Here is a 14,343-nt window from a genome sequence, read left to right as displayed (position 1 = left end):
AGGGAAAGGAGAATGTTAGCTGCTTTGAGACTCCTCCGGGTTGTGATAAAGCGGGAGATCAAACCCAAACCCTTCTTCTTCTCTTCTCTTCTTTGGTCCTACATTCCCCCAAATGGCCTGATCCCACTTCCCCTTCCAAACAGCCCTGTATAGTGAATTTTTAAAGGTTTTATTGTTGTTGTTGTTTTAATATTTTTTTTTGTCTTCTATCGCTGGGAGCCACCCAGGACAGCTGGGGCAACCCAGTCGGATGGGACGGCATATAAATAATAAAATTATTATTATTATAAACATGCAACAACAAGTCAAAAAAAGGAAAGGAAAGAAAGCACAGGGCTTGTAAGATACCCAGCAAGGCTGAAATTCATTTTAAAAAATAAAATATTTAATTTGTTAAAGAAATAGTGTACATATTCACATGTAAGAAACACACACATATAAAAAGTTTCTGGTGACGAAAGGCAAGCCAATTAATTCGATGTCAAAACATGTGGTTGGTGCCATTTCTGCACCGTATATTGTTTCTGCACAAACAGCTGCCAACGCTCCCCTTTCCCAGCTCATGCGCCTGTGTCACAAATGCACACGCACATCTCAAAACGTATCTGCGCCCGACGAATCTGCACTGCCATGGACAGAACTGAAGCTCTGGTCGTCTATACTGGCAGATGGTACAATCGTAGACATCTTTGCTGGCGCAGGCAGGAAACTTAAATCAGGTGCCGTTTCTCCCCCTGAAACAGAGAGAAGATTTAGTCGTTTCCAAGCTGAGCCAAGCGAACAAATGCAAGATGTGCTAAAGCTGCCGTCTGATTTCATCATCTTCGTATGTAAAAACGCCATGAGGCCCTGTGCATGCTGTTTGGATCATCCAGCATCGGCACATGAGAAGACATCGCCAGAAGATTTTATGCAGGCAGCTGCATTGTTGATTCACATTTTCCTGGGTGTGTGCTCTGACATCTGTTAGCCACCCACACTGCTAGTAACCCGGACAATCACTAGACAGGAGAGGGGCTAGTTTCTTTCCCAATCCAAAAATAGGAGAAAAAATGTTAAGTTGTTCAAACCGGACTGTATGAGGATTACAAGCACCCATGACTGTAATCGCTAAAGACCACTCGATCCCCTTAACTCTGCCCATCTCTCTAGCGGGGCCACTTCAAATTGCGGTTTGCAAGTTTGTTTGGGAGGGTAAGTGAAAACCATCGTCTGCCCAGTCAGATGTACTCAGAAAACTTGCGGTTTCCATGAACATAGAAGAGACAGGGAATGCACACATGAGTCTTGGGCACACACGTGTGAGCTGGCCCAGGATATGGCAGCTTCTTATGTTTCTATGATATGATTCCTGCTCTCTGCACACCAGCGTGGCAACAATCAATTGGCAATAATGTGCTCTGGAACTCTCTGCCCGTTGATGTTAAAAGAGTACAGCGATGATGTCTGGTTACAATCCGGCTACATCTGTTTTAAAAATTGTTTTAAAAATTTCATTGTGCATCCTTTAAGATGTCATAAAGCGTTTCTAAGCAGTTTTTTTATTGTACATTTTAAAATCACGAATGTGTTTGCTGCCCTGGGCCCCTTTGGGAGGAACGACAGGATATGAATTTAGTAAACATTTTAGAGAATCATATATAGTCTTTGGACTTCTTTTCCGACTGCTAATTTGCACAAAGCATAGACTCTCGCCATTCTACTGGATCGATGTGCACAGCAGCTTGAATGCCCACCGCATCTGACTTTCATAAGGCAGCCCCTCAGCCACAGGCTCAACTAACCTCACCTGAAACTGAAATCCACAGGAGGCAGCTATTGTTATATGAAGAAACCAGGACTGGCTGCGCATCTTGCCCACCCAAGGTGCACAAACCAAAAGGAAGTATCAGTTGAGAGCGCCGGGGCCCTGAGTCATTAGCAGTACGAAACCCAAGTCTCTAGCGCAGTTTGCATTACTACTGAGGCATGCTACATTAATAATCTTCCTTCTTTCATTGACACACATAGCAACTAACATTTCCCCCTCAACCCTAGAGGGATAATATTTACCAACTCTTCCCCTGCTTAATTATTTACTGTGGCTATGCAACGGCAGCTCAGATTCATATAGTCTGCTCTGTATTGCGCTTCGGAGACTACTAATTAGCAGATCAGCCCTGGCATTAAAGCTGCAGACAAGCAACGGGGATGAGTTTCTAAAGTGACAGGCAAGAGGCCACTTGGCTCTTCCTGCTCCCATGGTCTCTTCGCCACCAGGGCAGCCCAAGTTTCTGATCTAGGACAGGGAGTCCGAGTTTATTTAGCATGACGGACAGCGAAGTGAACCATGCCTTTGCACTTTGGTAAGGCCTCTCAAGGAAGGCAGTGAGGTCAACTATCCAAGCTGCTTTTACTCAAGATGCTAAGAAGCCTGACATTTCAGGTGCTCAGCACAGCCATGGATAAGAATACGGGTTTCTGCAGTCTCTTGGAAAACAGCACAGGCATGGAGGCAGAGCATGCCTCTCTCTCCATGGCAATGATATAACATCCTATAAATATAGCAAACGAGAGTCACATGCCATGAAAGGCCTGCCTCAATTAAAAACTTCTTACACTGCCTCTGAAAGATGCTGGGGTGCACACCCTGGCGGGCCATGCAACTCTCAGGAGAATGCCCCTTCCGCCCATAAGGAGGAGGGGGGGTTGCAGGCAGGTAACACGAGCCCTGCACGTGCTCAGGGGATGGGGTCATCCCCTGGCACTAATTGGCCGAGCCCTGGGTGCGGTGCCCGGGCGACCGGCCAACTGGCGCAGTGGCTTTGGGCGTGCCTGCTGCATTTAAGCAGGACGCTCCCAGGGCTCGGCCTCTTGCTTTCCTGCTCCCTTCGCCGCATTTCCCCGGCCCACCCTCCCTTTAGTTTAGGCAGGATTTGACGCTGCTATGGACTACGGTTGGTCGCCGTTGAGAGGCCTGGTAGGAATTTTCCCACTTGGCAAATTGGCTCTGCCTGGTGGTTTTTGCCTACCTCGTAGCAATTCGTCACAACTTTGGTTTGACGGTTAGTCATTGGATCTTAGGGTAGGTTGGAAAGGTGGGGGGGAGGACTGGCCATCACCTCCCCCCAAAAGGCTGAAGGGTACTTCGATAAAGGAGTTCGGTGGGGCGTGGCCACTGTCCGGAGCCGTGGAAGGTGAGGGCCCCAGGCACGCCCCAGACCGGTGATCGCAGGGTGAGTCCCTAGCTGATGTGCAGCAGCAGGGGCTCACCCATCTGTGGTTAACCCTTCCCGGACTGCCAGCACGACGTACTGGAGTCAGATATAGTCAGCTGATCCAATGCCTAAGCCAATACTGCTCAACATCCGTAACCAATAAAGTTGTGGCCATTTATTTGCCCATTTGAACCTTACATATGGTGTCTTGTGTCTTATTTCTCTGGGGGAGGGATCGGGTCCTTGACATGCAAAAGGAACAGACACCCAAACTTTATTGAAAAGAAAAGAAAAGAAAAGTCAATGGGCTGTTCTTGGACCAACCAGTCACAGATCTCAAGGGAAACAGCAATTCCCAAGGAGAGTATTGGAGATCTTGCTGCCAAGCTCCTTTCCAGCTGGCCTGCTTCTTCCTTTCTCAGTTGTGCCTTTCCAGAATGAGAGTGCCTGCAACTCTTCAGAGCCTTTCTTTGTAGAGAAGTGGTTTGGTGTTGTGCTTCTTTCGAGCTGTGCTGTTCCTTTTATTTTAAGGTTGAATGAGAACTGCCGGCTGCTGTTGCAAAGGAAAGGAAAATCCGGGCCTCGTGATGCACAAGCTGCTGCCTGACTTGCGAAAACGGTTTTCGAAAGCGATGCTTCGAGAAGCACCAATGCGCTACATGTATGCCTAACAGCATTTTCCCAGTGGACCTAAAAGCTGTGGATCTAATGGCTGCTCACAAAAGATAAAGACTGAAGACTGCTGAAAATGCTCACTTGGCTGCAAGTGAAAACAACATAGAATGAAAGGGATCTAACAACAGCCTTAAAATGCTACAAACCATCATATATTAAAAACTTATTAATTTCACCATGTTTCACACGAGCGTTTTTTGGATTATATTCTGGAGAGCCTTGGGTTTCCTCTGAAGTTTATAAGGCGTTCCAAAAGAAGAGAGCCCTCAGGGCCATAGTGCATTGCAGCTCAATGTCCTTTCAGTGTGTGACAGGGACTGAAACAAAAGGGCACATGCCATGTTGCCATTATATCAGAAAAGGCAGAATATTATGCTCTCGGCTCACACAGATCAACAGAGAGAGAGGCTCAACAGGCCTGGCTAGCATGAAGCAAATTTGCCCCAGAATCTTCTGCAGTGAATAGACAGGAATGTCTTTGTGGCAGACAGAAAAGTGGAATTTGAAAAGGTCCCCTGTCATAGATTTGTCGGATGCAGAGGAATGGTGGGCGGCACCAGCTGAGGAACCCCCAAGGGAAGAAGGATCAGAGCTTAGGGATTGCTGGTGGGATAACATTGAATGGTCAGAGGGAGAAGCCTGGGAGGAGGTGTTGGAAGCTGAAGAGGTAACAGGATTTAGTGAGCAGGAAGAGGCTGTGGCAGAGAGAAGTCAAGAAACTGGAGGCTGGAGAGGAGGGGGCTATGAGGCAGGTGGCTGAAGAAGCCAGGGGGGTCTCCCTCTCTTGCTGTGACCAGCTCCTCTTCCCCACTGGTCTCCTCAGAGGTCTGAAGAGGGTAGAGCAGAGACAGGCAAGACAACAGAGTCTCAGATTGCTTGGGAAAAACCCAGGGGAGGAGGAGACTTAGAGAGCTGTGGGAAGGCGGGGACCTTTAGTCCTTCCAACTGACTCACTGGGGCAAGACCTACTGGGAAGAGTTGCAGTGCTCACTAGGCACTCTTTGAATAAAGAGTTAAGTTCACTGACACCTCGTGAGTTATTGCTGATACCCACCCTGACACCCCTGATAGTCTGAAAAACACCTTTTGAAGGGTGTGGTCTTCCGTCTAACATCACCCCTGTTCTTGTCTGGAGGTAAAGGTAAATGGCTTTTCCGTGCGCTCTGGTTTCCATCATGGCGTCCCGTTGCGCCAGAAGCGTTTTAGTCATGCCGGCCACATGACCTGGAAAGCTGTCTGTGGACAAACGCCGGCTCCCTCGGCCTAGGAGTGAGATGAGCACTGCACCCTGCCTTTGACTGGACTGAACTGTCCAGGGGTCCTTTACTTTTCTCATCTGGAATCAGTACATAAGAACCACTGGATCAGGCCCATGGCCCATGTAGTCCAGCTTACTGTTCTCATAGAGGCCAACCCACCCCACTGCAGTTCCCAGCAACCGGTATTCAGAAGCATGCTGCCTTCAGCTTTGGAGGTAGAGCATATCCATCAGGGTTATTAGTCACGGAAAGCCTTATCTTCCAGGTTTCTGAAGGCTGCTATAGTAGTTTTCTGGGCAGAATAAGCAAGGTAAAGTAGGAAACAAATAGGAGTGCTTCCTCTGAGAGATGGAGAATCAGCACATGGGTTTGAAACGTGTGGGGTCCAAGAAGTATAGATCTGAACCAACGCCATGTAATTCCACATTTGCAATAGGAGTTTGTATTCATGAGAGGCAGATTAGCTTCCAGTTTAAATTACTGCATCCCAGTTCAACACACACACACACACACACAGCCAATGCATGGGGAACATAGGCAACTCCAAGGTTCAAACTGCCTACTTCTGACTTCCCTAAGAGAAACCGATGCCATATTTGCTGTCAGGGAACGAATGATTCCCCCAAGGTCATTGTTAATCTTTATAACAACAACCTTCCCCCGTAGTCACAGTGGCAAAATGCAGCCGAAATGTGAAGGTTCGTCAAGAGATGCACTCAAGGGACCTTCAGGCTTCCTGGAGTCTCTGGGGAAGTCGAGATGCCACAGTCGCAAGGCAGCCAGCAGCACATGCCTGTGTGCCCACAACTGCAGAACCAGCTTGGCAAAAGTAATAATACCCTGGCCATAGGAAAAGGAACAGCTCCCCAAGGAAGTTAGTAAACCTGCTGGAGTAACTGGCACTTCTGCTTTACATTTTCTTAAGATTAAAAAACAAAATTCAACCAGCGTTATTACCCATATGGCATCAGTGCACATGGCTTTGCTAAACAGAAGAGCATGGCTCCGTGACCTGAGCAGCTTACAATCTCAGAAGAGGCACTGGGAAGGCAACAGGGGAGGTGGGGGAAGAACATTTGATTGTCCCATGGCTTTCTTACTGCAGGACATTTGAATGAGGGGCCTGCGCCAGAGCAAACAGCAATTTTTGAGGAGGGACTCGAAGTAAGAGAAGGGGCACCTTGCAAGTGTTGGGTAAGGTGGCGCTATGGTCTAAACCACTGAGCCTCTTGAACTTGCCGATCAGAAGGTCGGCGGTTTGAATCCCCGTGACGGAGTGAGCTCCTGTTGCTCTGTCCCAGCTCCTGCCAACCTAGCAGTCTGAAAGCACACCAGTGCAAGTAGATAAATAGGTACTGCTGAGGTGAGAAGGTAAATGGTGGTCACAGTGTTCAATTGCACCAGAAGCGGTTTAGTCAGGCTGGCCACGTGACCTGGAAAGCTGTCTGTGGACAAATGCTGGCTCCCTCGGCCTGAAGCGAGATGAGCGCTGAAACCCCATAGTTGCCTTTGACTGGACCTAACTGTCCAGGGGTCCTTTACCTTTACCTTTTTACCTTAAGGCAGTTCGAATCATAAGGGCCGGCAAAGGAGAAAAAAAATCTCTGGATGGTGGTTGAACTGGAGCAGCAAAGGATGTAACAGGGGACAAATAAAGAGAAGGGGCCAAGCAACAGAGGTTAAGGTCCAGGCTGGGTGTGGCATATGGCCCTCAGAAAGCTACCCATTTGGGAATTTGACCCTTGGACTGAAAAAAGTCCCCCCCCCCAGCATTGTTGAACACTCTAATCAATAAGAAGTTTGGATTTGATATCCCGCTTTATCAGTACCCGAAGGAGTCTCAAAGCGGCTAACATTCTCCTTTCCCTTCCTCCCCCACAACAAACACTCTGTGAGGTGAGTGGGGCTGAGAGACTTCAGAGAAGTGTGACTAGCCCAAGGTCACCCAGCAGCTGCATGTGGAGGAGCGGAGACACGAACCCGGTTCCCCAGATTACGAGTCTACCGCTCTTAACCACTACACAGCTTCTTGGAATTAACTCGCATATTCCTGCCAGACCAAACCATGTTTGCCGCAGGAGATACTTTTTCATTACTCATTTTTGCTTGATGACTATGGCCTGGGCTAACGTAAAACAGAGAAACTGGGTGATCTTCAGGTCTCATCCAGTCCTTTGTACCTAATGCTTAATGGAAATTATCCCCGTGTCCAACACTGTACTCTCCCTTGAAGGTCACTGAACCAGTGACTCCAGTTCTCCCAGTGTGGGTACAAGATGGTTCTCTAAAACCCCGGCAGAATTTACATGCAAGACCGAGACACGTTTATGATAATGTGAAGAGTTTAATGGTGTGAAAAGGTCCGCACCTCAGCTGCTTTTGCAGCAGTCTGTGGAGAGGCAGTCTACTGGGCTGAGTGCCAGCACTTCCAAAATTACTCGCAATCATCTGGGACAGTACTGGAGAGAGGGAGCCGTCAATAAGCAAAAGGTTTCCCATTCTCCTTCACGGATCATGCCACACTGTGCTGCAGAGGAGGAGGAGGAGGAGGAGGAGGAGATTTCCTACAAACAGAAATGGGCTGAGAGGGATGGGCCTTTGTACAGATTAAATAGTTCCAAAGGAACAGGAGGCAGAGGGTAGGCATATAGACCTGATTCTTACAGTACACCGAAGCAGCAAAAAGCTGGCTGCTGTCATTTCCCCCACCCCAATTTTTTTTAAAACCCAGAATCTAGAGCTCTGCAGAATCCAGAGTTTTTAAAACCTAGAGTGAACCCACAGAGCCGTTAAAATCATAGGGAAGCTGTTTCCAGAAGAACATTGAAGGGATAGAGACTTTGACTACTATCATGGGGTGGTTGGGCTCACCTGTGCTGCCCCATCTCCAGCCCAAGGAACCTTCTTAATGGAATTCCTGCCACTGGCATTGTGGATATGTGTCTCTTAATGAACTGAATAGAGTGAAAGATTATGAGTCATGGGACAGAGACAGACAGTGTGTGCGTGAACTCGGCCGGGTTTGGTTTATTTTTGGGTTGCTATTTTGTTAATGTTGTTGCTACTGTTTTACAGATGATAAAACGCGGCATTGATTTGTTAACCGTATAATATGGCTTTTGTTGTAATAGTTCCGTTCAGCTTATTTTTTAGTTGTTTCGTTGATGGTGTTCTATGCATTGTTTTTCTGACGATTTGTTCATTGCCCCTGTATGATTTCTGCTGTATTTGTGCTGTAATCATGTTATTGTTATTTATTTTTTTGTAAGCCACTTTGGGATTCATTTGAATGAGAAGCGGCGCAGAAATATAGCAAATCAAATCAGTCAAAATTAACCTGTTTTCCTACTGCAGTGCTTTTCAAGATTTCTGCCTTCGGTGTGCCTTTCCATATTGACTAGCTGGCTGAAGGATCTCTGCTTGCTAACCATGGGACATCTGTTCTGGACAGACTTGTTGGGTTTTAGTCTCACTCCATGATCCAAGAGAAAGCTGCAAAACAGAAGATCAGCAGTGGTGGACAAATCTGACTTCTGGTGCCAGGTCCACTGAGGAAGCCTTGAGAGCTACCATGGACCTCTGAGTCCCTTTCAAATACAGGCCATAACCAATTGATGTGCATCATGGCGATCCTTTAAAAATGGCAAAAACAACCCTAAAAAAGCCCAGGCACAAAAACATCACCTAGCAATCCCACAAGCCTTTGCAAGTGCAATCCCAGGAGCCCTTGCACCAACCGCTGTGGCTCTGTGGAGAGTTGGTGTTTGAGCAAGGAGGTTTGGAGGGAGCGATTGCGGTGGAGTTTGGCGTCTGGTAAATGCTGCTTTTTTTAAATCTGAAGAAGTATCTGAAGAAGTGTGCATGTACACGAAAGCTCATACCAAGAACAAACTTAGTTGGGTCTCTAAGGTGCTACTGGAAGGAATTTTTTATTTTATTTTGTTTTTTAAAAAGGGTTTTTCAAGGGTTTCCAGAGGTTGAGAGGGTGTTTGCAGGCTTTTCACTGACGCAGGCGGTGCCTCGGAACATAACCCCTGCATAAGTGGGGGGTTGTCTGTATAATCTGAAAGCTGCTGCCGACATTGTTTCACTGCTAAGCACAAGTTAATGGAGACAAAAAAAATGACTTCAATGTCTTCTTTCAGGACACTTTCCAAAGATGCTTCCTTTCTGTTTGCTTTTAAAAATAACAATAGCGATGTGTTTGCATTGTTTCCCCATCCAGTTTTTCTTGTTGTTGTGGAGGGGGGGAGAAAAACACTGACCCCCCAAGTTCCGGGAGAATCCATTTTCAGTTATTGTTTATTCTGCACTTCTCACACCCCTCCCCTGGCTTTAGATATGAAGCTTTAATCTTTCGTTACAAATATCTGTAGCTTATATTCAACTTAACGCTTTATACAAAAATGCTATATAAGGGAAGGCTATGAAGAGGGGAAGAAACCGAAACATAAGCAGATGATCGCACTGGGATAAACGGGAGATAGCACGGTTGCTATCGCTTATTGCCTGGGCTTGGGTCAAAACCATGCAAACAAGGAAAAGTGTTTTCGCTTTGATCTCATCTCTTTCATCTGCAGCCCATCCCAGGCTCACTAGGAAAGTGGCCCAGATTTTTAACAGAAACTTCTGGGACTGGAAGAAGTGCAGCCAAGTTAAGCATTAAGTCTGCTTCCTTCCCACTCACACACCCTAATATCTGCACTGAGCTAACACACAGATTAAGAGCATCCCTCGAATTACTGTTTTGTTCTATCTGTTTTTATAAATGTATCTGGCACCCTAAAGCCAGGGCCTCTGAGGGTAGCATACAAAATGTTAACACCGAGCCAGCAAGTTAAACACAAAATAAAATAATGCAATACTGCAGAGCGTACAGGGAAACACACATTAGAAAACAAGAAAGAAACACAGAACAGAAACCAGCTAGGCTGGTACTCTCTCTGTCCTGCATTCGATGAGATTTGACCCAGTACTGGAAAGATATCAAAGGCTATGGCAGGAACCTTCCTGGGAAGAACATTCCACATTTGCTGAAATGTCCTAAGTCATTTAGGAGTGTTTTCTTTTTAAAGCGTTTTTTCCCAAGCAATCTGAGACTGTGCCTGCTTGACACTAATTTCTCCTCCGCCCTCTTCATGCCTCTTCTGATTCTGGGAGACAGGGGAAAGGGAGCTTCTCACAGTAGGAGGGGGAGACAACCATGACTCTTCACCAGCCATTTCTGCCTCTTGGCCTCCCTCCTCTCCTGCTTCTGATTCTGGACTTCTCTCTGCCACAGACTGCCCCCGCTCACTAAGCCCTGTTACCTCTTCAGATTCTGACACACACACCCCCCATCTTCTCTCTCTGGCCACTTGTTGTCCCACCACCAATCCCTGGGTTCTGAGCTTTCTTCCCTTGGTGGTTCGCCAGCTGGTTCCTCCCACCATTCCTCTGTGTCCAACCAGTCCATGACATTAATTGCACTGAGAAACAGACTGCCTGCCAATGTAGATGCCCGAGTAGAGGACAGCTGAATGTAAACCCAAAATACACAATGTAGGCAATGGCTCTGGACAGTCAGGCAGAGGGAGGGAGTGCTGTGCTTCCCATCTGCAAACACGTTCCCTAGTAGAAGCCAAAGAACAGCAGTACACATTCTTGCTGTTCCATAGAGGCTTTTAGGTCCAGTTGTCTCATAAACCAGAAAGCATGTTGATGGCCCAGCACAATTCTGTTTCCTCTCTCCAGACCTCTGGCAAGGCCAACAGATCAGGTGTCTTTATTACCATTTGAGCTACTAGAAGAATTTGTCCATAGCTAGAAAAGCATCCTAGCATCAAGGCAGTAAACACCTGGATTTCAAGGGTCCTGTTGGGGCCAAGTGCACCATTTGGCAGAGGTACACAACATAACAATAACCTGAGTAATTATTGTTATTTATTAAACTTATTTGTCGCTTTTCTTACAGAAACTCAGAACGACTTACAACACAAGCCTTTTAACATTCCAGTTTGGTTCCAGCTGATTTTTTTTTTTTTTAAAGTGTTTCTAGACATGTGAGCTTAAGCTTAAAAGGATGTGCATGATGGCTGGGGAAAACGACATTTAGGAGGGAAACAACTGGGGCTCTTGGGACTGCGGCTGCTCGGCTGGTCCTGCTTGCGAGCATCAGCAGACGGATTTACTTGCTGGAGCAGAGGAAGCCAGCAAGAGAGAAGCTATTTTAGAAAATCAGATCTGTTTCTGAAAGTGACAGCGATAAGAATCCTACACGCAACGGGTGCCAGGAGCAAACAAAATTAATGCAGCGTTGAGGAAAGGCCCCCCCCCCCCATTTTCACATCAGATGGCGTGCTGGCAGCTGTAGTGCTATGGCCTCACGCTGCTCTTCCAGCATTCCTCAAAGCTGTGCAAGAAAATGTGTGTGTGTGTGAGAGAGAGACAAGAGATCGCATCGCCATGCGCGCGCGCACACACACACTCTCAAAAGCAATGTCAGAGCCTTCGCTTTCTCAATCTTTCTCTACAGTGAGCACACACATGTGCAATTATAACACACACACACACACACACACACACACACACACACACAAGGCACATATCCTCTGTGTTAAAAAGTACAGTAGGAGTAGCGGTAAGTAATCACTGCTCACTAGAAAGCACATTGACTTCGTAATAATATCTGAATAATTGCCAGTGGCAATACCTACTTTATCACATGTAGATGATGCCCTGGGGAAAAGAGGATTGTCATATGACAGACCGAAGGGATCAGGAAGCCGCACTAAGGCCAGTTGTGATTTCCAGGGCTTTAATAGGCACATCCCAGCCATTCAGAGAAGGCCTATGAACCTTGAGGACCAGATAGCCCTTTTACAAACTGGAAGTAGGGGCTGCCAGGGGTCCCAATTGTGCTGCACATTAGAAGAAGAAGAAAAATCCTCATGCAGAAAATGCATGAAGCAGCATGAAGTCAGGGTCTGCAAACAGCCCTTGAAGTTTCCTGAATACAAAAGCAACCTTGTGTCCATTGGCAATCCCAAAAGATAAATAAACCACAGTTTGAACAAGCAAATCCTCCTTGTATTGTTGCATGCCAACTATTATCTTGAACAATGCCACAGGAAGCAGTTCTAAGCAACATTAAAGTAGGTGCCTCTGGTTAATGTGTTTGTGTGTGTTTTAGAAACTGCAGTTCTCTCAGATGCTTGCAAATTAAAAAACAAAAACACAACCCTAGAAAGTTTGAGAAAGAAGAGACAGAACTGGGGCCTCCTACTGTTGAATTGTGGGGTTCAGCAGTAGGGTATTCTGTTCAGTGTACACACACCCCACCACCACCACCACCACCACCAATGGGAATAAGAGCCGGTTCAAGTTCTAAGTTGCCATTATTTGGCTAATAGCTTCAAGCTGCCAGGGCACAGCTGCATGGGTCCAGCCAGACAGGCTCTCACAGCAATGCTTTGATAGCGTGGGGGCCCTTAAGTGTCAGGATATAGAAAAGGCAGCAGTTGTTGGCTGTGAAAACAGTCTGATGCAAACCAGATGGGGGCTTGCTTGATGGGCAACACAAAAGGAAAACAATCGCTTCATTCAACAAAAGTCAAGCTACTGCCCAAGAGAGTTAGCAGAACACAACAACAGTCAACCGGAGTGGAAGCAAACAAGAAATGGTTGTGTGGCTCTGGTTAAGAGGGGAAATTGCTCCTCTTTTGTTTAGGCTGAGGAGTTTTTATTTCTAATTCTTACATTCATTAATTTCAGTCCAGATTAGCCTCCCGATCCCCCTTTCCTCCAAAGTGCCTCGAGTGTGTGTGTGTTGCTAATTCTGCTTCTGCCTTAAGGCACCTTAAGAAAACTGTAAAGTATATATTTATTTTACTTGGAATTTCCTCTTGGAAATTTCTAAATAAGGCGGACCTTCTTTTCCTCAAACACTTCCCAGAAGGTCTGGCCATCTCACTGCTTTGACAGTAAAAAAAAATGAGTTATCCACATAGCGACAACATTGGTGAACCCATTTTTATCTACAGTAAGTGGGCTTTGTTGTGCTGGAAGTATTCCCTCTTTCAGGAAATCCCGTTCACACCAACTTGCCTACTGAGGAACTCCTGAAGGTGTGTGCCACGACAACCCAGTGTGGTCCAGAGGATTCTGGGACATGTTTTTTAGCAGGTGCACACACAGCGCATAGCCAGGTCTGCTGGACCTCACTGTGGCCCCTGCATCAACTGAAAGTGCTAACTACAGCGGACACCCTTGTGTCTACTGATCGGCAGTATGGAGGCAAGGGGAGATTCCAGGGAGTCTTCTTCATCATTACTGACCATCCAACTGAGGACCATGCATAACATATCACAGACATCACGGTTCACTCCCTATGCAAACTTTTCAGGCACTCAGAACACCTTTAATGGTCCCTTCCCTTTGGCTGATTAACATCCTGTACCCTTTTAAATGTCGAAACAAAATAGGAAATTCTTTCCAGTAGCACCTTAGAGACCAACTGAGTTTGTTCTTGGTATGAGCTTTTGTGTGCATGCACACTTCTTCAGATATCTGTAGGTATCTGAAGAAGTGTGCATGCACACGAAAGCTCATACCAAGAACAAACTCAGTTGGTCTCTAAGGTGCTACTGGAAAGAATTTCCTATTTTGTTTCGACTATGGCAGACCAACACGGCTACCCACCTGTAACTGGAACCTTTTAAATGTGTTTGTGCGAGGGGGGGTTATTGCTTAATTTTTGTTCTTGTTTATAGTATGCATTTTGTGTTTTGATCTTGTATTTTCATGCTGTGAGTTCTATGGATGAAGGGCAGTATAATTTTTTTTGAATGCCCCATATTTGCCTGTCCTATCTCTCTGGTTCTTACCTTTTCAAATTATCATCACAGGATTAGCATGTCACACTAAACTGTGGTCTAGTGCAAAGGCCTTTGGTCCTCCAGATGTGGCTGACCTATAATTCTCTTCAATCCCAGCAAGCATGGCTAACCGCCAGGGATTATGGGAGTTCAGCAACATTTGAGCAGCACCTCGCACCTGGCTTAGTGCAACATGCATGAGCCACACCAAGCCCAACACTGTGTGCTTCTCTGTTGCCTTTTCTCCTCCTGCACAGCAGGGAAGAGGAGTTCAGAAGCTTTTGTTCTTACGACAAGCAGAGAACTAGAGAGTCAACACCTGAACCTGAGAGCCAGTGGGTAGTTTAGTGGTTAAGA

The 14,343-nt window shown here is 46.5% G+C and overlaps 1 protein-coding gene across 2 annotated transcripts in view; it reads right to left on the bottom strand.

Moving 5' to 3' along the window:
- Positions 1-372: 372 nt before the first annotated feature.
- Positions 373-14,343, bottom strand: part of KIAA0586 (KIAA0586 ortholog) — an 81,690-nt gene continuing 67,719 nt past the window's right edge. For both annotated transcript variants that reach the window (XM_033171132.1, XM_033171210.1), the window contains one exon: positions 373-734. In XM_033171132.1, coding sequence (XP_033027023.1) covers positions 595-734 — 140 coding nt within the window. In that variant the 3' untranslated portion in view covers positions 373-594. The remainder of the gene's footprint in view (positions 735-14,343) is intronic.

Source organism: Lacerta agilis, chromosome 1 (assembly GCF_009819535.1).
Source record: "Lacerta agilis isolate rLacAgi1 chromosome 1, rLacAgi1.pri, whole genome shotgun sequence".
Classification (NCBI taxonomy): Eukaryota; Metazoa; Chordata; class Lepidosauria; order Squamata; family Lacertidae; genus Lacerta; species Lacerta agilis.
Note: the sequence above shows the minus strand (reverse complement) of the source record. Positions and strands in the feature narration are given on the sequence as shown.